The sequence below is a fragment of the Epinephelus fuscoguttatus genome, linkage group LG9 (genome assembly GCF_011397635.1).
Source record: "Epinephelus fuscoguttatus linkage group LG9, E.fuscoguttatus.final_Chr_v1".
NCBI classification, from domain to species: Eukaryota; Metazoa; Chordata; class Actinopteri; order Perciformes; family Serranidae; genus Epinephelus; species Epinephelus fuscoguttatus.
In genome coordinates, this window is record NC_064760.1 from 22,345,729 (window position 1) to 22,373,397 (window position 27,669).

The following is a 27,669-nucleotide window of genomic DNA, read 5'->3' on the forward strand; positions in this document are numbered from 1 at the left end:
AAAAAACAGCTCTGTTTTCACAGGAAATTTACTGTTTCCATACAGTCTCTTTCAAAAATAAACGTGTTACACTAGTACAACACAACAAATTGACATTTTTCTTTCTTCAACAAATAAAGCACACGGTTTGGTTTTGGAAAAAGAGCAGGGTTTGGCTTTATAATCTTATGGGACACAAACACCACTCTCATGGGTGAAAGCTGGTATTTGTTGGACCCTTCCACCACCCATCCCACCCACCCTACTCTCCTACTGGACTTTCGCTGCCTTAACCTTTGTTCTTGACCCGCCCATTTCCCTCTGACGCTACCAGCTGTTTGTATACCATCAGTCTCTGATGGCAGAAGTCACTGCCCAAGTGCCAGTTTTCAATTACTTCGGAGTGAGACCAGATTGGTTTCAGCAGGAATATGATCGTAAAACGGGGAGAAATTTACACCATTGGCAACCAATATTAGGCTACATGTTTCCCTGACGTTAGCATGTAGCTTCATGTAGCACTTGCAATAATGTGCCTGGAACAGAAGACCATATAAAGAAATTTGTCACAATCTCAAGTTATCTTATTCACCTTATTTTTCACGGAAACACTGAGGCAAAACAGAACGCAGCCAGCTTCCGTTTTTTTGTGCAACACTTCTGGTCCAGCACTCTTGATCACTGTGTAAATGGGAATCGCCTTGTTGTTTACCTTGTTGAGTTGAGCTATATATATATATCTATATATATACACATATATATATATGTATACGAATTACATGAAATATGCAAATTAAGCGGCATGAATGAAGCAAGTAGTGCAGTTTCGCGTCATATACTTATTCATGAGACTTGAAAAATCTGAACTTCAGTGACAGATTCATGCCGCAATAGCCAATCAGCATTGAGATCCTCAGAGGACGTATGACACCGAGGACATACCAGCGGAAGTTCATTTACTGATTTAGTGACTTCATGCATGTATGATGTGAGGTATTCACGCATATGCATCGAGTCAACACAAAATATTTTAGCATTCAACACAACATTAGGCTTGCAGGGATTATTTTTACATCCAGTTACTTAATCATTTAAAACTTTGGCATCATTTAATACTTACAAATGACATTAAAACAGAAAATAAACAAAAGCATAATAGGTCCCCATTAACGTATAAATTAAACGTACATACTGTACCACATTTCTCAAAGGTGTGTTGTCTTTATTGCACTGGCTTACCATGACAAAGTCCTACTGCAGTACTCATGAGGATATTCAGCTTCTTCTTTCTCAGTGCTTTGTATGTTAGGAAGTTCTTCTATAGCAATTATAATAATAATCACTTTAATAATTACCTGACATTGTTAAACATATTGTATGAGACTGTACAATAGCAATGACTGAGTGGACATTTTCAGTAAAACGTACAGAACACAGATGCAGAGAAGAGCGAACACAATGGGAGAGAGAGAAGACGGCCGTGAGGAGATAAGCTGCAGGCAGTGGCAGGTCAAAACATGGCACAGGAGAGGAGAAAGAGACAGAGAAGGAGGAAAGGAGAGCAGATGTGATAATCATGTCAGAGAAATCTGCAATGGGGAGGAGGAGACTGGATAACAGTGTTGCGTGCACAGTGAGGGGGCAAGGCAAAGATGAAATGGGGAAATCGGGGTAAGTCATGTGAGGAAACAGACAGCTGAGGGCTAGAAGTGATGGCTGATGATGGAGTCCCAGAGAAAAGCATGAGACAGAGAGAGGAGAGACAAAGCACCAGAAAAGGAGAAAGAAGACAGCTCAGTGTTTGATGTGAGAGAGCTGCAGGAGGGATAATTCCCAAAGTAATTCAAGTGGGGGAACAGAGACACACAGAAGAGGACACAAAGAGAGAGAAGTCGACAAGACAAAGACACGTTTTCTCATTTTAAGAAGCTGATGAGTGGCTGGAGGAAGAGTCCCACTGTTCCCAGCACACACACTGTCACAAAAACCCACAGGAAGATCCTGTCGATGACCATGGCTACGTACTTCCAGTCGTCCTCCACCTGAGGAAAGGAAGGAGATTTAGAAAATACTCTACAGCTATATGGCTATAAGGTGTGTGTGTTTCTGTTTAAGAGGTCACTGTGAACCACCCATGTTTACTACCTTGCATCAGGCTATTTTTGGAGCTCTTTGTACAGCATGTGTGTGTATTGTAGAGTATTGCTTCATCAGTCAGGTGTGGACAATAGGATCATTGCTGCACTGACCATAATGCAATTGTGCGCCTATAGATAAGGCTATTCTGCATGCATCAGAGAAAGATTCCAGCTTTGCTAAGAAAAGATGGAGCCGGTGCAACAAACATATCAGGGCCATCCAGAGTGTGCAGGAGGCGTACGCAAAGCCCTCCATCTGCAACAAACAAGCAGCTTTACACTCCCTTTATAGCACCGGGTGAATGCTTTCTACACCTTTTTACTAAGCGAGGTAGAAATTCACACACTGCAGAGATAACATACACACACAGAGTAGCTTTTGTGTTGTATGTTTATTTGTGTGCTGTGTTATTGTGGGGAGTAAATCTGTGCACACCAATCCAAGGACAAACCTCCGGTCCCCACAAGGGTAACTATTTATTTTAAGGCATTAGGAGCTGGTGAAGTTTGAGGTAAGGGTTGGGGTAAGTCATCTGAGCCTCTGCCATGAGCTGGAGGTCATGACTTTTCCTTGTCTTGTGCTTTTGTGTCCCTTTACTGTAGGAGTGCAACAGAAATGCAATCTTTCTCGAACTTCTTTTCTTGCTCTGCACCACACCTACTTCGTTTTGATTATCTTTAATTTACCCAAGACATCACATATTCAGACATTCACTCGCACAACACCTGGTATATCATTTAACACAATTAGTCAGAATATTTTCCTACTTTTGTAAATGAGTTCGCTCAGCCGAATTACCCCTCGACAGCTGTGACTAGTTAAGAGCTGGGTTGTGACACTTACAGCAAATAAATGTAATGTCCTCATTATTATAGTAGTTTATGGTTGTGTGTGTGTGTCTGCCACGTACGGCATGTTTCCATTAATGTTTGTGGTTGCAGTTTAGGACTGCTTCCCCTGCAGGAAATGATCATTTTCCACTGTAAAGGTGAAATCAGTAACTTTGTTTTCATGTTCCAGATACCGCAAAGCACTTTAAACACTAATATCACATTGGGAAGTTAACTCATTTGTTGTTAGTGTGTTGTAAAAATATAAACACAAGCATATCATTAACTGATATGTTTGACTACACTGCATCTGACAAGATATAGTGCCACATGGATACATACAAAAACAGTGGTAAGTATTGTTGTTTCATTGTACAGTGGAGGAAGACAGGGGCCTCTACTTGGTCGCTGGTGGCTGGTTTTAGAATGTAGGAATTTAATATTGTTTATACTGGTGCAGAACATCATGATGTGGGACTCCTTTGTGTATGCGCAGAGGTGTTTATGCTCAGTATGCTCCAAAAAATGCCAGGCGGCTTGCAAACTAAACATTCTGGGGATAAGCAAGAAATCAACAACTACCTGGCAACAGTAGAAACACCAATGTAAATCAATGCTTGCTACTGTTGCCAGGCAGTTGTTGATTGCTTGGTAAATGCAAACATTGCATTTGTGTACTGTAATTATAACCTTACCTCAAAGCTGAAATCATTTTATTCAGCTTTTTCCCCCCAGGTTGCCACTTTTTACATGAGACCATTTTTAGCTTTTACAGATCTCTTATGTTCTTCCACACCCTGAAGCAAAAAGCCTCTTTCCCCAGAGTGGCGGACTATTTCATTCCAATCATTATAAGCCATTTGACCGCCCCTACAGTCTCTCAATGAAGAGTCATTATTAGAGATCATTAGAGATGTCTGTACAGGCGAATCTGCTTGGTCAGTCTTCCCTCAAAGGCATCCCTGTTGAACTGAAACCAAGCACCGCAAAAACTTTGAATCTTCGTGCTTGACACAAAGCTTGCACTATGGACACTACCGTGAGAATAAAGCACACAGTAGGCACCTTGCCTGTTTCAACAGTCAATCAGCGTGTAGCGAAGTCAGCAGATCAAGTCAGTGACAAACTGTCAGTTGGTTGAAATGGCTGAGTTTTGGATGACCTTAAAATTTGCTCAGATAAGAAGTGAATTGTATGGATAAGCACTACTTACTTATTATGATCACGATTAATCTAAAGCTCAGATTTCTTTACGCTTTCCCCGTTTCATCACAACTAGAAACGCAACTGTAGCAAGTATTCCCCATCACTATCTTCTATCTCATTTTGAGATGCTACAAATTATATCCAGCTACAAAATAATCCACAAAACCAGAAGTTAGAACGATAGTACATGGGGTTGTTGCTATGGAGATGACACACCTTCTCATCTAGTTGCATTGGTGTAAACTGGCAGGTTTTTAGAACGCTGCATTGCAAGTAGTCGCAAGTCTTAGGTCTGAACTGGGTTCTCGACCTTTGCGGATAGTTACCTAAACTCAAATAGGAGGACACTATTTAATGTTATACTTCCCAAAATAAATGCAACCATATGCACATTTCTGTATCTCTAGGGATCATTATTTTATCAAGAAATTGTTTAATTGTTTTAACACAGACAACTGAAGCTGCTTTTGTACCTCTTTGGCTTTGTTGCGAGTCCTCATGTTCTCTGCGATGTACTTCACGCTCTCTATGGCCTGCTTGATCTCTGGAGACACCACGGAGAAGGCAACAACAGCGTTGACAGGCGAGGGGGTATTCAGGGGCCTCGTCAGCTTGGGCAGCTCTGACTCCTGGGGCCCTTGTGTCGGGGGTGCCTGTGGAGGAGGAGGGGGTGGTGGTGGCACCATTGGGGGAGGGACAGGAGTCGGTACCTCCTTGCCTCTGTAGGGGCACCTCCTGTTCATATCCCGGTTCATGTCCCGGTTCATTTCCCGGTTCAAGTCGCGGTTCATCTCACCGTACTCCACACAGTTCATGGAGCTGCCAGCTGAGGTGGCGCCTCCGCCTCCTGCCCCCCCATCAAGCGGTGGACACGCTACGCCCCCAGTTATACCTCCAACACTTACGCTTCCTGAGCCACTTCCTGATCCTATGCTGTTCTTTCTCTTCTTGTTTCTTTTTTCACCCCCTCCCGTCCCTCCTGTAATACTGGCAGGGGAGGAGCAGCCCTGGTCGATAGGCCGCCTCATCAGCATCACCCTGGGCAGCACCCCGAGGAACACAGACCTCACCCACTCTGGCATAGTGTGCGTCATGGGGGTGCGGTAGTGGACATTCAGCACAAAGACAGTGATGACGATGCTGAGCGTGACGAAAATCATGGTGAAGAGGAGGTACTCTCCGATCAGAGGGATGACGAGTGACGTCGAAGGGATCGTCTCAGTGATGACCAGCAGGAACACAGTGAGGGAGAGGAGGACCGAGATACACAGGGTGACCTTCTCGCCGCAGTCAGACGGGAGGTAGAAGACCAGCACTGTGAGGAAGGAGATGAGGAGGCAGGGGATGATGAGGTTGATGGTGTAGAAGAGAGGCAGGCGGCGGATGTAGAAGGAGTAGGTGATGTCTGGGTAGATTTCCTCGCAGCAGTTGTACTTGATGTCATGCTTGTATCCTGGAGCGTCGATGATCTCCCACTCTCCACTTTCCCAGAAGTCTTTCAGGTTCACCTGATGAAAATAAAAAAGGGAAGTAAATGGGAGTTATTTTGAGGAAAAATATTTTAAAATATCTGTCTTTGTGTGAGAAAATTAAATTAAAAGCAAGTCAGCTTGAAGAGACACAAGGAGGGGACAGTTCAAATGTTCAAAAGCTGCCACTTGTAAATTATGACACCTCACTAAATGTCTTCTGGCAGACAAGTGACAGGATTTAATAAAATGTATTCCTTTTTTGGCAAAACAGAGCACATGAAAAGGTATTTGTGGCTCTGGACTGAAACCTTACTGCTGAGGAAAATGTGTTGCAAACATGCCATGTGGAATAAAAGTGCACAACTGCTAGATGACCAGGATCTCTGACCTTTGAGCCAATGAGCACCAGGTCAATCTTGGCCTTGTCGTACGTCCAGGAGCCAAACTTCATGGAGCAGTTCTGGTAGTCAAAGGGGAAGTAGGTGATGTCCATGGGGCAGGAGGATTTGAAAATAGCTGGAGGAACCCAGGTGATGGTGCCATCGAACTTCAGCAGAGCCTTGGTCTTGTCTTCCACAAGGAAGTCACCAACAGCACTGAGAGAGATGGCAATGTCATTTCAGTTAAAGGACATTAAAACCTTTAGCACAAAAGGTCAATAGATAGAAGGCAAATATACATGAAAAGAGCAGTAAACAAACAGTTGTGTCTCTCAGCATATAAAGCAGGCTGATCGTCTTCCTTTGCATTCATGCAGTAAAACTTACTTGTTGTACAAAACAATGTCTGGCCTCCAAATTTTATTGGATGGAACTCGTATGAACTCAATCCCATCGTACTCAACAGGGGACCATTTCAGTTTGTAGTCGTTCCAGACCTACCAGTCAGGCAAAACTTGGCGTGAGTAAAAAACACAAAAGTGGCATCACTAATGACATCACATACAGGATAAACGTCACTCACATGTCTCAGCCAAAGATTGGTTTCCATGATCTGATTCACCTCATCCTGTGAAGACAAGAAGGGTGAATTAGTCACCAAGATAAAAGGGTGCTGTCACAAAACATGTGATTTCTTTGTTTAAAAGCAATGAGTTGTTCATTCTCTGCTCTTACCACTTTGACCAGTTGAGATATGGAGACCTCAAACTCCACTGTGACTGGATCTGAGACATTCTCCACTGGTCGGATGAACTGGTTGTACCTCCTGAACAACCTCCGAAATAATCTGTCCTCACCCTTCGATGAAAAACAGCCTAATGAAAGAGAGAAAAGAAGAAATGGAAGAGCAGTTTAACACTTAAATAAATGAGTGTGTTTTCAATCATTCCTACATACCCTGGGTTTCTAGATCCATCACTTATATAATGTAGGTCAAGCCATGTATTAAAATCAGGGGCATAATACAGACAGTGCAGGCAGTGTGGTTGCACTGGGGCCCGTGATGTGGGGGGTCCATAGAGAGAGCGGGCCCTCCAACAATGTGTTGGGCGAAGAATGGGCACTTATGAGTGATTGCCACCTTGAAAATATGCCTGTGTTCAAAGAAGAACTCTCATTAAATTAAACATTAAACTGTGGCATTTGCTATATATGCCCTTGAAAAAGGCAAATCTGTCTTCGTCAGGTTTTTTAAAAATCTTTTTTGTAAAATAGTCAAAAGCACCTATTGTAAAATGTTATGCTTATTCCAAATAAACTATGATAAACTATTAAAATTGTTAAATTAATACATTCTTATTTTCTTTGGTATTTTTTGCCATATACAGATATGCAATGATGATTGTTGGGTAAGATGTATGTTATCCAGTGTCAAATGCAACCCGGTCTCACTCCGAAGTCGGTGAAATCCGGCGCTTGGGGAGTGACTTGCGGCGTCAGACACTGACGAAAAAAGCTGTCCTTTAACATCGGCATGATATGTGGTCTGACACCATTTTGGTGTGATGGCACTCGGCGGCGTCAGGGGTAAATGTGGTGGGACACAAACAAAAGTTAAGGCAGTGAAAGTCCTAGTAGAATTGGTGGGATTGGTGGGATTGGTGGCGGATGGGTCCAATTAACACTGACTTTTACCAGGATGAGCAATGTTCATGTCCTGTAAGATTCTAAAGCCAAACCATGTTCTTTGTTCCTAAACCTAACCATGTGCATTAGTTGTTGGAGGAAACAACACTTCAATTCATGTCGTGCTGAGGTAGTGCATTTATAATGAAAGAGACTCTATGTAAGCAGTAAATTTTACTGTGAAAATGGAAGTGTATTTTGAAAGACAACAATGCATGTAACAGGCAGAGCTTAACACGGTGTCCCAGAACATCAACAAGTCATTTGACCAGCGAGCCGTTAGAAATGTTTCACTCTGTTAAAGGAAAGTGAAATAAAAATCACAGACAGAGACAGTCACTTTGTAGCCACCGCAGACAGACTAATCTGTCTACTCTGCATGTCTAGATGCCACTAAGGGTAAGGGAAATAACGGAAAATATATTTTAGTCTGATTTAGATGAAAGAACCCCTTTAACTGTTTAATAAATGCTTCTTTGATGATGTGAAAGCTGTCAGAGAAGTGTGTGTTTGAGAGGTGTTTCTATCGCCTGTGTACAGAACAAAGGCAAAACTCTAACACTTTAAGGAAACAAAAGATGATTTAAACAAAAAAGGAACGGGGTGCCGTCGGCCAGAGTGTGTGTGCCGGCTTTAGAAGGTCATATTGTGGAAAACTGCCACTAGTAACACTGGTGCCTGGGATGGCACATCGACCCATGCCTACCCAAGCAGAAAATGTTGCCTCACTTGTGTCACCAGCACGACCACAGAAACAGTGCGTCAGTGGCTTCAAAGAGCTCTAAGTCCACGTTATCATAGAACAATATGGAAATGCACAATCTTTGCTCCTTAAACTTCAATTAATCTTTCCTGTGTCATGTTCCCTTGTAAGGCTTTAATTCCCTGAACAGCCTCCTTTCTCCATCACCTTTTTCTTCTGGGCCAACTGGTAAGTTAGGTCATTTCCACGTCAGCCAGTAAAACACTGTTAGTCGGTCCCACTGTTGTCGCACTGTCCTTGAACTTCGAACTGATTAATTTTGCTAACACACAGAACAACCTCTCCCATCATAGCTTTCAATCTGAGAAATGACGCACACGTTATTCAACACAATCCCAACCCATCAAACCTGCACTTACTGAGCTGCGTGAACCATTTTAGAGATGGAGGAAAATATGCTTCATGAAAAGGGCAAATGGGTCACAACCCATATACCCACAAATAGACACATTCACTGAAAAGGTTTGTTTCCTTGGCAACAACTAAATAAAACATGGTCCTTTAATGGGACACTCTCGACAAACCAGAAGCTTGTAAAACTGGTTCAAAACCTTACTTTGAATTATTTCCTGTCAACGTACTCTTTAGCATCTTCAAAGACATCATATCTAAGTACTTTTTGTGCCATGTCTTCATGAAGAACCTTGCACAAGGAGGAAGAAAAACACTGTTGTTTACGAACGTACATAGATTTGTTACCACAGATTTGCTTTGGAGAGAGATTTTGCGACAGAAAGGCTTTCTTACTCTGGCAGACTGGCCAATCATAATGTAGCATTGGGCCGGTTCAGACCATTGTAACAACAACAACAAAGCTGTGCTCCATTGACTCTAATGAATTTGTTTCAGATTTCCTTCATTTTCAGGCTGGTTTTGTGGATTTAAAGCTAAGCGTTGTGTATTAATGATACTCGTTACCTGGAAAGGTAGGAAGGAGATAAATGTTTCTTCCCTGTTCCAAAACTAAAATCAAACCCTGAAAAGTGTAGGGTTAGCTAGCTAGCTACTGAAGATATAGCCCACTGAATGTACACATGCTGCTTTTGCTTTTTAATGATTATAAAACAAAGACCAACCCTGCTGTACAGGAACCAGTGAAGGGAAGCAGGGAAACTTTGCTGATATTCAACCAGCTGTGTGTCATCGCAGTGTGTCCAGATGAAGCCAAACACGGTTCACCTGCACACACTGTGATGCCACACAGCTGGTTCAATATCAGCAAAGTTTCCCTTTATATTGTCTTGTGTGTCGATCAGCAGTGATGTGGTGGTTCACTTTTACACTGTGATCTGTAGCCTATAGTTCGGCTTTAGCTTCTAACTATCTTTGTCTTTTGAACCTGTTGTTGCTGCTGAGTCAGTTTGACATCCTGGATATATCCTTCAAACACAGACTGTAGACCCCTCTGTCTGCTTCTCTCTGGAATCACTCTTTCATTTTTCCAAAAATATGATCATATTGCTTCAGGGAGTGCAGTTAGTTACAGTGTGGGCTCCATGCTTACTGCGACAGCTTGTCAGACCATCACAAAGGGGCGGGGCTTAGCGAAGGGTCAGCTGAGCAGATACAAAGATACAGATAATAGTGTATCCTACACGTTCACTCGGTCATAAAAATGGTCTTTCGGTAGGAATGGTATCTTTATAGAACATCTTTTTTTTGAAGAAGAAGCTATATACTGAAACAAATATTTCATATTTATTGTCCATACAGTAAAGTCATAAAGCAGTTTGTCCACATATTGCCATTGGGAGTACACTGAATATCTTGCAGACGTCTCAGATTACAGTCTGTCTGGTTTCTCATTCATTTGCTCATGTTCACAAAATCAGACTCACCAGGGCCGGGGAAATAAAAACGTAATTGAAGTTTATCCCTTGTTAGTTTATTTGAGGTGCTATCTGAATCTGAAGCACACTAAGCAATGTTACAGAAACACAGTGGATATACTTCTTAAGCTTTTTATGTTTTACAGGTTTTAACAACAGCTTTAATTTTACCTCACAGGGGACCAACACAGCTCAGGGAGAGACTCTGCTTATTGAGGTAAAAATTCAAAAACACTCACAACACTTACATAATCACAACATCTGGTGCACATAAAACAATGACCAAACACACACACACACACACATATGACTCTGGACAATATTCAGTCCACATAAATAAAAAATAAACAGAATGCAGCAGCAAAAGACAGATTATGCAATGACCTAATGTATCCTCACGTATTACACATGCAATTAAATTTGAATTTATATCACTCCCTCCCTTAAATATTTCAGGTTCATGTAGAGCACACACAGTGGGGTGCAGACCAGCGAGGCATGAGCTATTCATCAAGTCCACTGAGGTAAATGAAAAGCAGGTCGCACAGCTTTCTCCCCTTCATGTTTATTCCCCCAAACATTCTCCACTGCACAGTTTTCATCAAACTCACCACATTGATGAAGGCAGTGTAGCCAGGACCATGTGTGGTAGTAAAAAGGGAGAATAATCTGATTTTATCTTACTTTAATGAAGTTGTTCGTCTCATTCTAAGAGGCAATAATTATCTTAAGAAGTATTTAACCATCTAAAAATAAATTAAAACCTGTCAGATCTAGATTAAATACTCAACGGATAAGAATTTGCACCGTACTACAGTGGCTTCAGAACTCTTCGAGAAGTTTTCTGAGGTCACCGGCATAGAAGAGTTGAGTCTTAAAGCTTAATGAAAAGGCCTCTCTCCTGAGACGCTTGTGTAATTTCAGTTCTTGGTACCTGTCTTGAAAACTGCCCGCTGCTCCCCGATTCGCTGCACTCACAGAAAGTTGTTTAAGCCTCTAATTGGGCGAGGGGAAACCAGGGCAATTATAATCAGTCAATTAACTGGACCTTTTGTTCACAGTGACAAAAAAAAAGAAAGAAAAAAAATGAAGCCAATATTTTTTTTCCCTCTGTTGGCACAGTCACTCCTCTAATTCCTGTCTTTGTTTTGCCACTGAAGATGTGAAGTAGCTTTCAGTTAAAGGAGGTTAATTATAACCTTTGCCCTTTCACATCAGATGATTCTGCACACACACACACACACACAACTCGCTGCACTCTCTGACATTTAACGTAAGGATTTCATTAACGAAGTACAGAGAACATTTGTGAGTTTGCAAGCGAAAGTAGCAGGCAGTAAGTGACTTAAAGTTAAAATACATGTAATTCCAACTCATCCAGTCCTGGAATTACATTGTCAACATACTAGGTTAATACAGCTTTTATTTGTATATAACATTTAGACAATGTTTAATTCATAGCAAGACTAACGGTGCCATGCCATTGCCCAGAATTCCAAAGCCCCATCAGTCCGAAAAATGTCCCATTGGACTGAAAACCCATCTCAAAATTATCCTGAAAGCAAACAGCCAGGCGCTGATCCCAGGTGTTTTTACAGTCCTTTCGCAGTGTTTCCCAGCAGCATTTTAGCCACCAATCGGATGTTTTTCATGTGGTGTTTCTCAGCCAAGTTTGAACCACAGAACCCAAGAGTTTTTCACTGGCCCATCCCTGCTTTTTCAGTGACTTTTGTGACACCAAACGCAGGTGTTTTAAGTCAAAACATGATTTTGGCCTAAACATACATAACTATGTGGTTTTGCTGCCTAAACCTAACCATTCATTCACCACAGCTGTACCCACAAATAGCATGTTTTCGGAGAAACAGGATTTCAATGGGCAATTGTTTTAGGGATATCAGGCTGTCAGAGAAATGGACTTTCAGTCCAATAGGACATTTTTCAGACTAATTGGGCTTCAGAATTTTAAGCCGTCAAAACAGTTCAAGAGAACAGCCATCAGAACAAGTTCCCAGGCTAACATGTCAATAGCAAAAGTGAAAGTACAAAATCTAGGAATTAACAGCCATGCTTGCAGCTCTGTGAGGTTAAATTTGGCACAGTAGCGCTTCTGAGCTGAATGCTTACATGGTAATGCTTACATGCCACAGTTAGTGCAGTGGTTCCCAACTGGTGGGTCGTGGTCAAAAAGTGGGTCACAGGTCCATTCTGAATGGGCCGCAAGTGACTTACAAACGTATCAACTTTGTAAAAAACACACTTTATTTTTAAGCACAGTGTATTTCCAGCACAGAGCTTTTATTTTGAAGTGACATTTCCTGCTGTAGAGTGAGTGACTGATGGAAAGCTATGTACCAGAGACAGCAAACTAGCTCAACAACATGGCCAAATACAAGTATGACACTGAATGTATTAAACTTTGTGGACCTTCAACTAATGTTTCCGAAAAAATCTGGACCTTGTGGCTGCACTTATTGGTAACCACTGGTTTTGTGTGTTAGCATCCTCACATTTGCTAATTAGCACTAAACACAGAGTACAGCTGAGGCTGATGGGAATGTCTTTAGTTTGCCAGGTATTTGGTAATAAACCGAAGGACTGGACAAAGCTATACTTTGACCAGATGAAAAGAAGCTAACTGAAAATCCTCCAATAGTTGTTTGGACATCTCAGTCATAAAACCTCAGGGTGATGCCAGAGAAAAAGGCAGAGGATCACCAAAGTCATTAGGATACATCATCTGGGACTCATGAATGTCTGAATTTCATAGCAACCCATCTCATAGTTGTTGAAATATTTCAATCTGGGCCAAAGTGATGAACCACCCAACACTTCTTACCCTGGAGCCATGCTGCTAGCTATCAACCAAATGTGTCAAATTCACTTGTCTCAAGCTTTAAGGGGACGTTGTTAATCACTGTAGACAGAGGTCTCTTTGCCTCTGATGACGAAAATCAAATGAAATCAGCTTGACAGTCATGTTTCATTTTACCACTCTTTCCTTCCCCAGCCTTTGTGACACGGTAACAAAGTAATGAGGCTTTGTTCTGACGTGGATGAAGCCAAGTCAAGCAGTCATGCATTTCACCCTTAAATAGCCACATTGATTTAGAATTAACCAAACAGTGAGCCTGTCCCCGTCTCTCGTGGCTACAGGAGCCAAAAGCTGCAGAAGGAGCCGTGGCCTGTGGGAGGCTCTTTGATCAGGCATGTGCTTAACAGGATGAGCCTGGGAGCGGGTGGTGGACACTCTGAAGGAACTAATTACCCTCCAATAATACACTGCTGGCAGTGTGTGTGTGTGAGTGCATGGAAAAGAGATACAAAGAGGGAGAGAGAAGCAGCGGAGAGAAGAGATAGGAGGAGAAACGTGTCAGCAAGAAGAAGCAGAGTGGAGCTAGATAGTGTGATTCTGCTCTCCAGGGTTTTTGATGGCCTGACTGTGACATGCTGAGTGACGCACAAGAGGATCCACAGTGATTACTGTATGTGCTGTGACCATCCCATTAAGCACACAGTGGGGGCTCGCCTGTATGCTGGACATATGTATATGTAACTGTGTGTGCGCCTGTGTGTATGCACATGTTCCTATTTATGTACAGTATGTCCACTCACCTTTGATGTGACTCACTCTGAACTGAATATGATTTTTTTTCCACTGATGCATGAAATTCAATGGCTTTTTGCCTCCATGCTTTCATCAGAGAAGTTTTGAGGTCAGATTCTCTGCATATAAAATAAGTAAGCAAACTCACATTTTTATATAAAGAGAACATTTCTCTGAGTGTAAATACATTCTAATGGGGCGACAGCATAAAATGTTAACTATAAACACTCTGATTAATCAGATGGAGACTTTAATGTAGGTATCAGGCTATACAGAACAAAGGAATACTTCACACATCTATTTCCAAACAGGAGTGTAGGAAAGGGGCAAGCAGAACACAACGTAATTACTTTAATGCTGCAATATTTCGATGACTAGACCTTCATAAGGCAGTTTTGTAACAAAGAGAAGCCATCTTAAATAGGCGTGGCTGTGAGTTTGCAATTAGTCACACTCCCTTATTGTTAAACTACATTCTCTAAAAAAATATATATATATATATATATATATATATATATGAGGGCTGACATTTTCATAGGCTGACCATAATGCAATAGTTGAATTTGACCAAATGTGGTTTATTTTTCAACATAGTCTCCCCTGTGGTCTACACACTTCTTCCATCAGTGTTGCAGTGCTTGTAACGCCTTGGTATAGAAGCTCTCCCTACCCCTCTTGAATTCAGCTTTCCACTTTTGTACAGTTGATAAAGTTGGAGCATCATCCCCTAATGTAGCAACCATGTCAGAATGAATGTCCTCGGGGGCTAACCTTTTTCTGCAGATATTTGATAACATCACGGTGCCAAAGTCTGTCCATGTTCATGAAATGTCTCTAGTACTAATTTTCAAAGTCCTCAATTAGCTGTCAAATGTGGGTTTAACTGGAGGGAAACAATGCAGTTAGTATCAGAGAAGGTTCAATTTAATGCATGTCAAGTTTCATTGCTCTGGCATTACTCCTTCTCAGTCAGCCTATGAACTTTTCAGCCCAACTTCCTGCATATCCAAATCTTGCAAATATATGTTTTCAAATCTTGCAGGTACATGAGAAAATGAACCTGTAGGGGTGTGTTCACATGGAGAGTGAGCATCAATACACAAATAGCTGTGGGCTGTAAGAATATTTTTTTTCTGATAAGAATCCACTTCGTTCATAGGATGCAGTCTTGATAAGGTGGAAGATAATCTGACTATTGTCTCGTATATTTTGGGTAAAAATTGGGTAAAAATTGTCAAATCACCCTCCACCCTATCAAGACTGCATCCTACGATCTAAGTGGATTCTTATCAAAGAAATAATCTTACAGCCCCCCCAAAAAAGTAATTTCAGGCCAACAATGCAGGTGTCATTTCTGGGTGTAATTACTTTTTGGGGGGGCTGTAAGATTATTGTCTGTATTTTGATGTAATTTTTACCCTCTAACATTTTGGAGGCTTTGTTGTATTTATCATCAAATTTCCTATTTGTGTATTGATGCTCACTGGCTCAGTTTTTAGTCTTTACTTCTTTATTCCTTTATCTCTATGTATAATATTGTTGATTGTTACGCAGATTGATGTTTGGTAATTTACGCCTTTACACTGCACGTGGATAATGTGACTAATCGCAAACTCACAGCCACTTCTATGTAAGATGGCTTCTCTTTGTTACAAAGCTGTTTGCCTAATGAAGGTCTTGTCACCGAAACATTGCTGCACTAAATTATTATTCTTGCAAGTTAGACAGTGTGCAGGAGTCTTTTCTGCAAGTTGATATCAGGCTTTACAACATCAGCCCAATAATGGCCCTACTTGACAGGCGTTGGGTGATGAGAACAAAAAAGAAAAAAGTGTAGTTTGATTCCAGCATAACAACTCCCTCACATTCACTCTTATGTTGCTGTGTGTGTTTATGATGGGTGAAAATGAATGAACTAATCTTCCTGAACAACTCTTTTTGCTGCCCAGTATGTACCGGGTCAGCCTGTCGAACATTCAGGTGCTCATTAGTCCCTGACTTTTCACACTTGCTCATTCACTATTAATGTAAGGTGCTGCCTGCTACAGTGAGTGAACGGGCGAGGACTCGAGTCGAGACCTCCACCAGCCAAGGTGAACACCCTTGGATGGTGATTCTTTCGACTTCAGTGTTTTCATGAGCTTTAAGTTGTAATATGGAAACAACATGGACACTACAAAGATGTGTTGTATCTTATTAGGCTTAGAGCATTTAAACAACTCGATGGTAATGCATTGTGAAGTTTTGTGGGGTGGGCAGCACTAGCTGTCAAAAGTGCACGTACTATAACAGAGTGTCACAAAGAAAGTGTGACGCGATATTTAGCAAAAACTATTAAAACTCAAAAGTTTGTTAGATTTGCATGCATCAACTCAAAGGAAGTGAAAGTGTGAAAAGAATCAGGCCACCCATCCCGAATGTGTCACACAGACAATAGAGATTTTCATCTCCTGTAACTCAAGATCAAGAGCGATTAATTACCGTGCTTTGGCAATGAGACATTGTTAATACAGTCATTAACACAAGCCCCTGTGAAATTTCCCTGAAAAAGTAATGAGATGAAGCAAGGACAACAAAAAAGTCAGACATTATAGCAAAGATAACTGAGATAAAACTTGATACTTCACCATAAAATGTGACTGACAGATTCAACAATGTGTTTCCATGTGACTGATTATCAGCATTAACAGCTGGCATCCATATGTTTAATCATTAAAGTAGCTACAGACTGTCACAGATTAGAGGAGTTCCTGCTGCAGCAGCAGCTTAAAATGTAACAACATAGTACTGCAACACACATTTTGGGAGCTGTGTCTGTTTGGAGTGGGAGGTTGTGGTAGTTTTCACAGCATAGTAGTCGCAGCTGCAGGTAATTGAGTAATCAGAACTAATGTCTGATTATCTCTCCTGCTGTGAGGCTGGAGAGGGCCCGGTGAGTGTGCACGCCAGCAGCACTGACTGAATCAGTACTGAGTGAAGATTTTGGGAACCTCTGTGCTTGTGTGACCCAAGCCCACAGCAGATCTTGCATCTTTGCCCTCATTTAAAGCCATTTCCTACAACACAATGCTTACACTCAAGGCAACTTTTTTCCCACAGCAGACATTACGACTTGTCAGAGTAGAAAAAGGTGCATAGGTGTTACTGGTAACATCAGCGATGGCTCTGTTATATTGAAATACCCTGTAAGCATGACAGTGTTACAGTGACTATGTTTAAATGCATGCATGCAAATCTATACACAGCCATGGATACTCCAATTAACACGCCTTAATGTGTCATTTATCACTTTAAAATATGGGAAAGTGGAACAGCTAGTGCCGCTCGTGCCATTTTGGTTCTTCGCATCAAAGTTTTCCACTGGTAGCTGAGTTGTTTGACCGTACAATCACAGCCTCACTCTTTCATTACTTCAACCATCTTCTTGAAAAGGTTGGTGTTGCAATATTTGTGCATATAAAACCTGTTAATATTCAAGTCTTGCATTATGTTTAAAAGTAGGTGTGTTTCTCTTTTCAGACAGATATGTGGATATTTCTTTTGGGCATGCATCTCTACCACAAAGCCTTGCAAATAGTTGGTAAGCTGGTTTGTCTTCCACAACAACACATAGCTGACCGTAAACAGATGAGAGACCGCGTGTCGCCAACTGCAGTAAAAACCCCACTTGAGATGCATATTCCAAAAGCCCTGTATACACGCTCAAAGAATGCTGCTAAAACCCAAATAATATGTCACATGTCTTATTCAGAAAATGCTTCATTTGGGGAAAAAGGCCTAATTTGGAATATCCAACAGAATATGATGTTTACATGACCTGTATTGCCACAACCGGGTGCTCAAGGCAGTTGCGGAATCAGTCACCACAGCCAACACTAAGAAGAAAACCATCTCTTTCCTCGAGGCTGAAGAGAAACCCCATTCCCGACCACAGACAAGACAGTGCGGACTGTCCACAGCCCCAGACTGGCAGCTGAGGGTGGATCTTGGGAAAACAAGTTCCCTGATTACATTGCACTCACGAGACTCTGCTAAGACTTGATCATCTTCTCAGATTCCACCAAGCAGGTGATCATGTGGGAGCAGTCTGTGCCCTGGGAGGAGCACATGGAGGAGGCTCATAAGAGGAAGCTTGCTCAATACCAAGAGCTGGTAGAGCAGTGCAGAAGCCGGGAATGGCGGGCTCTCTACGAGCCAGTTGAAGTCGGCTGCCGGGGATTTACTGGGCGCTCAATCTGTAAGGTGCTGGCAGGGGTAGGAGTAGCTGGAGCTGCAATGAGGAGGGCCATATGTACTATTAATGAAGCCACAGAAAAAGCCACTCAGTGGCTTTGGATGAAGAGGGCAAGCCTGTGGATTGCTGCAGCTGGAACACAATTCGGGACTTGATCAACCCCGGATGGCTCACCTGGATGAGTGGTATGATGTTGACCAAAAACCTATGACCTCAGGAACATCACTGACAATGCATCCCAGCGCATCCTAGAGATGTATCTTGAAACCAATCAAATTCGGAATATTGTAATATTTAGAATAACACAGAATTATTATTGTGCATGTAAACACATACACTGAGCCAGCATGCACATCACCAAGCCTTAAATATGAAACAGCTAAATGGAATTTAGCCATCATCAATTTTATTATTTCCTCCTGTGCTTTTCCTTTTAACTGTCTGACTCAGTAGCAGACCAATTTCCGTCTTATCTTAGACAACTCACCTGTAATTTCATAATCTAGCAAAAGACAAAATGTTCTCCTGGATGTGCAAGCAACGCTGCTAGAAACTATTCAGTCTCTTCACGTAGAGAACTGGGTTTCCTTTCCTGGTCAAGGAAAGATAAAGAACTAGAAACTAGCTTTCTGACCCAAAGATGAGCAGCTGCTCAAAGGGAATGGGTTTTAATAAAATTAACAAGTTAATCTTTAGCCCGACCTTCACCTACAGACTCAAACACCAAGTAGTGGTACAGAAATGAGATCATGGGTATAGCATATCAAATGATGTGATGTGAGTCACCAATTAGCTTCCTCCCTCTGGAGGAGACTCTAGGCAGACTCACGTTATGCTGGAAAGATTACATTTCCCACACTGACCAGAAAGAAATTCAGGACCCATCAATGGGAAGGAAAGTCCTGAAGAAAGGATGCTGGGCAGTGCTGTTTTCCACAACCCAGACATGGGTATGTAAATGGAAAATGGATAAATGGCTGCATGGATCAATGGAGGGCTTCCACTGTTGTACCACTGATGGAGTCTGAGCAGGAAGTTATGACACTGAAATTGCGAGAACTTTGATGAATACAGGAGGGCAATCGATAAGGGATTCACCACTCAGCAAGTGGGCAACCTGGCAAGCCTTACCTGGTGATAGGTGTAGAATGGATGATGGTTGGCTAATGTCAAGTCTATACTCTCAAAACCACAGAGATCAAGTTCATACTGAACGAAGAATTCTATGAAACAACCGCAGACTGACTGTAAAACTTTGTGCAAAAACAGACCTTAGATGGAAAGTACCTGAAAAACAAGATTCAAGAGGGGAAACCAACAGGATACTGTTTTACAGATGACACTGTTGTAGTATGCCAATGAGAGGAAGGCTTAACTCTTAACCATGAGAGTTTGAAGTTGTTGAGCCTGGACTTCTGCTCTAGTACCAGAACAACAAACACACCAAGCTACCGCCAAACATCGGGAGGCTATGACACATTTTAAAAGTCTACTTTATGCGATAACAAATTGGGGTGACTAGATACAGCAATAATTAATGCCAATACCAGGGTTTCAGTCATTCATTAATTGCTGGTTGTTTACCAAAGAAATCTGCTGAAGTCTAACATATTTTAAATCTCTTCGATAACGTGTTGTGAAAATCGTTCCCTGCCGTTTTTGGCTTTGAGAACTTTGAATGCTCCGTAATGGATGAGGAATGGCTTACTCATGAAGTTGAAATGAGGAGTTATTTCATTACTAAATCCTAATCCTTGGAGACTGAGACTCATTTTCATTACAAAAATAAAGAAACTTTAAAACACTTGTGTATTACACTGTAGAAACATCTAACAAGTACTTTACCAAAAGGCAACAGGTCACAAAAGGCTCTTAAACTGAAAATTAAAAACTATAAAATAAAGAACATAATAAAAAATAAAACTTGTTAGTTTCACCTTGGCTATATGCAAATGTAAATGCTGATCACTTTCGCAGTAATTGTTTTATCTCGTTTTGCTTTTGCGTCTAGAGGGTTCTTGAACGCAGCGAGGATAGAGAGTTCATGTTGGGCAAAAGGAAATTTGCGCTTGTGAACTTTGTTGCACATTTCCTGCATCAATCCACATACCGTACAGCTGTGTGCATATATATAAAGCTTTCAGTATGATCTCGAGGTACCTGGTTTGCTAACATGGGGTAACAGTACTATCAATTGTTTTAAAGCTCAATAAACACAGATAATATTTGACTGAAATTTCTCCCATTTATCCGGGGCACTGAAATCTTCCAAGACACATGGACCAGCACCAAACGGAAACCCTGGCCACAACATGCAATCTGAGACCTGTGATCACTGGTGGACAGAGTCAACAAATCTACTTACTTGAGTCAAAGTATAGATACTCCTGACAAGTGAAAGTTGCCGAGTCAAATTATTACTTGCGTTAAAGTACTGGAGTATTTAAGTAATCAAGGGCTTTTTTTTTATCTTAACACAATGTTATATACCATCACAATACATTTACAGAACCTAATGACTCAAAGCCCAGTTTAGACCAAAGATTCGCGATGAGATGACTCAACAGTGTATCATCTCTATGCAACAACTTGCTGTACATCCATTCTGATTTCCATCTTGTCAGACTTATTTTGTGGCTGAATATAATTGGTGGCGTCTTGAGATACAAATGAGGATAGTGACAGTGAGATACTGGCTACAGTTGGATTTGTAGTAGTGATGAAACAGCAAAACATGAGCAAAACACACGTTTAAAAAACAAATCAAGGCGAGAAACTGAGGTCAGTCGAAATGTGAGCAGGTAAGGAGGATAAGAAAAGCGGGGCACAATGCTCAAATATCCTTGTCCCCCATCTGAGGCATCTGTTGTCTTTCCCAACCTCATCTCCAGCTTTTCTACTTCTCACCCTCCCTCCCTCCATCCTAAAGCGTGACTCAGTTCATCGCCAGCACCAAAGACCAGGATGTCCCAGAGGAATGCAGCAGGGCTGTCTGGAGGAGGATGTTAAGAGCGTGTGTGAAAGAGAGTGAAAGTGTGTGTGTATTTGTGTGTGTGTGTTGTTGGTTGGAGGGGAGTATGATGGTTTAAGCCAATCCATAGGGGGTGGAATAAGTCCTCAGCCTCCGCCTGTGGTGGTTACACCGTGTGAGGGGGGTTTGGTTGCAATAATCACACGACAATCGCGTTAAGAGGATCCTCAAGCCACCGCGCAGTACTTAAGCCACACGCACACAGTAACACACACACACATGCACACTGATTGCCTGTCAGACTTTAATGCAACTGTATTGCTTCTGGAAGAGAAACCAGAGAGCTGTTGTGCAGATCTAAACTCAGAGAAGCATTTAAGTCTGGCAGAGGAGCCTGATGATACTGCAATGCAAACACACAACTCCATAGAAGCAGACGCAGATAAAAACCAGTGGAGATTTATGTAGAAAGAAAGAGCGTTTGATTGTTGGCCACATTATAACCTCCATTGTTAAGACTCAGTTGTGAAAACTTTCAACTTCATTTGAGCATTTTGTGAATTATTAGCACTGCACTTGCTGCTCTCTTGGGTAGCAGATCCTCTTTACACTTTCAACACACAGCTGCAGCCTATTAAAAGTGAAATAAAGGGTCAGTCCTGAAACATAATGCGGATAAAGTCAGTATAATGCAGGCATGGCTGGACAATTCTCTCAGCTATTTCTGCTCGAGCTGATACAGGCTGCAGAAATGTATCACGCAGTTTCATCCATTTTAATCACCCAACTGAAATCATATAGACACTATCCTGAAAATACGTTGCACTACAATCTACCACACAAGGTGTGACTTTACTTTGAAACTCCAGCTAACAGCCCCATGCTGCTCAGATCTCTGATTCTTTACCTCCAAGCTACTCCAGTTAGATTCGACTAAAATACCCCAACCCCATGGTCTGCAGGATCAGCTTTTTCTCTGTTATGGGGACAAATCAGCCGATCCTGGATGGCAGGAGACAATACCTTCTGTAGCTGGCTAATCAGACCCCCACTGGGAGTGTGTGTGTGTGACAGTGTGTGTGTTTTTAGGCACTTATCTGCATATACAGCTCCTGTACAGAGTCGTGCAAAAGCCCACACAGCCAAAGAGGGATTGAGGGAAGGAGAGAGTGGGGGAAAGAGGAAGGTGAGGGCAAAATCCTTTCATTTTTCTGAGGCTTTCTCTCCAAATACCAAAGTTAACCACCTCTAACTAGCAAGGAAACAGTCGATTTATTCTCTCTATAGAAAAAAATTCTGCTCTACTGTGGAGAGTATTGACACCATCATCCCTTCACAGCACCGCTTTCTTGTTCCTTTTGAAATTCGCCCAGTTCAAGGGCGAAGCGACAAAGCAGTCGGCTGTAGCAAATCTCTCCAGCTGAAGAGAATGACAGAGTGAGGGAGTGAGTCCATCCCACGTGTCATACGGAGGCACATCCCTTCCCCTTGACTCTGAGTAGGCGTCAGGTTACAGGATATGTGAAGCCAACGTCTTTCACATGTCGACCGGAGCGTGACAACATGAAGGCACTTATTGCTGCACCCACAGGGGGGAAGCGTGGTTCCACATCTGGTACAACCTCACTGCACTTAAAGTAAAAAAAATGGTTTCATATAACAGGGCAGTGATTTAACCTATAGCCAGAGAGATGACTCCTCCATAAGTGTATTCGAAGCAAAATCAGGAAAAATGTGTGGTTTGTATGGGATAGACCGAGGAAGACTTTTAGTCTGAGTAGAACTGAATGAACCAAGAAGTGTCTGTCATACTGTATGCAATACAATAAATGTCATTGAAATGCTGCCTGGGTGCAGACCTTGGAATCCACCCACTCCGCCAAGCTGACTGATTCATCTGATGCATCGTGACATAAACACAGCAGTTTCTTGGTTAAATAAAAATCGACCAATAAGCAGCAGGTAGGCCTAAAGCCTTTGTCAAGCTGTTTTCAAGCATCGCACTGAAACCAATGACAAGTAATAACAATAATGACAAGTGCTATAGACAAGACAGACGCTGCTATTGAAGCTGTTTTAAATAGACATGTATTCTCAATATCACTCGATAAGATAGTTTGTTTTAATTTGCTCCAACCAGTCTTAAAACTCTGGCAAAACAGGTATGTTGGCATGTCTATGCCTCAGTGTGGCCTTAAAATGATGTTAGATTCAGGCAGATACATTGGTCACTAGTGATTAGTTAGGAAAAACTGAGTCCCTCTCCCCCATGGAAATCAATCAGATTGGACGCAATTGAGTGGTGCAGAATTTAGACCCAGGGTTTTTCAAATATTAATTTATTGTGGCAGCCCGCCATGCTATCAACACCTGATGCCACATATTGATACACATTTATTTTTGGAGCTGGACCATTCAGTAGGAGTGTTGTCAGAATCTATATGGACCTGTGCTTGTATAGCGTCTTTCTAGTCTTCTGTGCTTTTTTGCACTACGGGTCACATACATTGGTGTCAGAGCATACAAGGGGCCACCTCCTACTTAGTTTTTTTAAACACCCACACTCCAATGGAACAGCCACCAGGGGCAAATTGGGGTTCAGTATCTTGCTTAAGGACCCCAATATATACCATTCAGTTACTTATTGCACTACACTCTTGGACTGCAGAGCATAATCTGGGCACAGACAGAGCAGCATTGCACTGTGTCTAAAAGTTTGCTTTCACTTGCCTCTGCAGCAGCTGCTCCTCTTATCCCTTGAAAACCTCTGAATTTAGAGATGGGATAAAACATGATACAAAAGGAACAAAAAAGTAGTATTTTGTTTATAGCCTAGCGTTAGCTTTTTACTTCTGGCGATTACAGTTACTCCTAAATAATCATATTAATAAATAAAGCTATTCTAAACTTGTGACTGCCACAGAGACTAGGGAACCAGGGCGATGCTAACTTTTGCTAGCCTACAAAAAAACTCGTCATCCCTGCAGCACTCTATATCAGACTGAAGATAAAAACTAAATTAAAAAGTTGTCAACTCTGTCTGGTACCAGACACATACAAATGAATAATTTATGTAAAAATAGCTTAAGTGAAACTAGCTGATAGCAGCAGCTAGCCGTAGCTAAAGCTAAAAAAAACAAACTAACTTACCCTGATTATTTTTCATCTGCAACTGAAAAAATAAAAAGCATATGAACGGACAGTTTAGTTTGTTACTCTACATAACAGCTACTTTAATGAGGCAATAATTTTGAAGAACAAAACCGCAGATTAACTTTTGCTAATGCTTAGTAGGCTACCTTAGTATAGAGTAAGCATAGCGTATCTGCCATCTCGGGTTTTGACTCTAGTGGCATTCATGCAGCATGGTGGGGTTGAGTTACCTTCAAATTACACATTTTAATGTTTTCAACTGTAAATTGATCGACTGAATTGATTTTGATACATATATTAAAAGTAGAAGGACAGACAGACAGCTGGCAAAACAGAGGTAGCCTATGTTTTACTTCTATGAGCTATGGATCCTAAATAACCAAATTAAGTTTATTTTCTTAAGTAAAGGTCAAGAGAGCTGTCATTGTTAGGAGATACTGTTTATCCTCCTTGCATTCTGTGGATATAAATCCAAGGCAGACAAATCAGCCTAAAGGTATAAAATGAAGGCATTACAACCTGTCACACAGTTTGTAAGACAACCTGGGATTTTTCTCCAGCGCTTCTGTAACCTAACCAACAGCTCTCTATCTTTGTGGGGCCGTATGGAAACTCAAATTTCAGCAGCATAAACCCACAGAATAAGACTGATTGACAGGTGTTGAGGTGCAACAACAGCAGTGAGCACTTAGAACAAAGATGCTGCCAAAAAACATATTAGCACTTTAAAGTGAGTTATTTTATGCTCCACACAGATAGATACCCATTATGCCTGGTGCTCCCATCGGTAAAGACGCTCTCCCAAGAAACTTGTGTCTATCTTTGCGGATGTGATGAAATTCAGAACCGAAAATAACCATTCAGTTACATGTGAACGCAGCATTAAAGCATTTATCTAGTCTTTGTTCTGCTGCGGGTCCCCTGGGAGCCACTCAGGGACCCCACTTCAAAATTTGCTGCTTTAAAGCACACAGGAGACTGGCAGCCTTATGTGAACCAGAAATGGAGAAAATAGAAGATATTTGTTGAGGGGATTTTGGAAAGAAAAGAAAAGAAAGACACAGATCACACAGAGAGCAAAACAAAATACAGACAACTTGTCAGAGTGAACCAGCTCTGATTTAATGTCACAGAATTAGATTGAACCACAAGGGAAATGACTTTGACTCATAACTTGAAAAGTAAATTTAAAGCATCAGGATCTACACACTCGCAACCATGCACCTGTTCAGTGCAACAAGACATGGCATCCATCCCATTCCTAACCCTGACCTCTGACCCCTGTTGGAGCCCACAGCCCTCCACATCTGCATCAAGGGATGAAATCAATATTTACACTCACTGAGCAGCTGCTGCTGGAGAAACGTATGTCATCCCTGTGTTGGCATCAATTGTGCAGGGATGGCTGCTTCTAAGTAGCTCCGGGGGATGAGGTATCAGCAATAATGAGCCATGTCACCACCACAGATCATCATCTAACCAAACCCTTTGTCCCCCCCTCCAACACAACAGCGACTCTACAAGTTTCTACAGAATATGGGATGTTATAATTCACAGGTGAGCACAACCACTCAGCAATGTTTCCTCCTTCTAATGAGGAGCTTTTTGACAGAGCAGCAGGCAGGACGCACGGCATTAAAATGTGGGAGGGAGACTTTTTTTTTTCAAGATGAGCTCTTGATTTGCTGCGAGTTGTGCGCTCTCACACACTGAATAATTTAAGAAGTGTGTTGAATATTTTGCACAAACTGCCAGCTGAAGCCATAAAACGTGTTTGTGTTTCATCATCACGCACAAGTTTATACCCATGTTATCCTGCTTGGTTAATAATTTTAGTCACTTGTAAATGGAGCCAGACGCGCACTGCAGGTAACTTGAGATGGAAGGTGACTACAGATAACTTAAAAGTAGTGTATCAAGCAAGGTTAAAACATTTACATGACTCCTAAATGAAGCGATGGTGTCGCTAAAGTAGCGACTATAACCCTGATGCCGACTCACGGCGCGCTGTGTCTTACCTTGCGCTGCGAGGAGCACCAGCAGGAGGGCGTTTGTTAGTTTCCCGGAGAAATTCATCGATACATCAGCGCTTGACGATGCTTTCTGCAGATAAAAGATGCTGCTGATGATTTAAAACCTCGTCAGTAACCCGCCGCAGACGTCTGTGAAGCCTTAAGATTCGAGCAACATCTTCCTTTGCGCTCCGGAGCGTGGAAAGGTTCAGGTTGGACTCGCGGTGCGCTCTCCCGACATGAACAACTTCTGCACGTCCCGCCTCCCCCTCTCCCCTCCCCTCCGTCCCCGCGTACAACTCACCCACCCACTCACCCAAGGGCCAAACCTAGCGACCTGAGTCACAGTGACTCACAGGTGATAAGTTTGGAATAATGAAATGGGTTTTCAAATGTGGCTCTCTAAGACCGCCAGGGGGTCCCACTGCAAAAATGTAATAACATTTATTCTCATGTGCAGCTGTGCAGTCCTGTTTTCCTACATAAATAGTAGGTTTTACTGCATTTTTATTTTTCTGCTTAAGTTTAATATATTATTGAAACATAAACAATATTCTTGAATCAAAAAATCTATTTTATCTATCAATTAAATTTAAGTTAAAGGGCTTTATTGGCATGGAAGTCTATCTATCTATCTATCTATCTATCATCTATCTATCTGAACTCTGAACACAGCTTGAATAATGTGTATATTCGGCAACAGTGCCCTGACAAGAAAGTTTAACTAAAGCATCTCAAACTCGAAGAATTATCCTCACATCTTCTCAGTTTAGCTCTAGAGGAAGATGCAGCACACACACACACACACACACACACACACACACACACACACACACACGCACACACACAGTAAGATCACATATTTTCACTGCTGAGCTGTAAATGACCTATTTAGTCACTTAATTGATTTTGTATGCATAACAATGCTCAGGCAGCTTAAAGCATTAGCTGCTCCATAATAGAGTCTTGAAGGCTGCAGACTCTGCCCAATTCAAATAATGGAAAGCTATTAATGCACAGCAGCACGACGTGGAATTGCACTGTCGAGCATGCAGGTCCAGACTGACTGATTCGTCTATAAAAGAAAGAAAAAATGCAGCAGTGGTGGGTTTTAAATTTCATACACTGAAGTTAACATTGAAATAAATTTACTTTAGCTAAATATCTTTAATGTGTAGTTTTGCTCTGTGTTGTAGGTTTTGAGTTTGGGGAGAAAGTTCTTATTAAAAACTTTCAACTATGAGGACCTGATGTTTGAAAGCAATATGCATCAAACGTATCCTCTTTCAGTTCGTCCATATTCCTTCAATCCATCTTTTGTCAAACATGAGCAGTAGTGGATGGGACTTACCTGGTTAAATATAGGTTAAATAAAAATAGATGAACAGAAATAATAGTGTTGTGAGGC

The 27,669-nt window shown here is 41.7% G+C and overlaps 1 protein-coding gene across 1 annotated transcript; it reads right to left on the minus strand.

Moving 5' to 3' along the window:
- Positions 1-261: 261 nt before the first annotated feature.
- Positions 262-26,535, minus strand: LOC125894907 (neuronal acetylcholine receptor subunit alpha-3-like). The gene is made up of 7 exons (XM_049586587.1): positions 26,268-26,535; positions 6,742-6,881; positions 6,590-6,634; positions 6,394-6,503; positions 6,015-6,222; positions 4,628-5,662; positions 262-2,021 (listed from the first exon to the last, which is right to left on the minus strand). Exons 1-7 carry the CDS (start codon positions 26,323-26,325, stop codon positions 1,896-1,898), a joined length of 1,722 nt encoding a protein of 573 aa, XP_049442544.1. The 5' UTR covers positions 26,326-26,535; the 3' UTR covers positions 262-1,895.
- Positions 26,536-27,669: the final 1,134 nt, after the last annotated feature.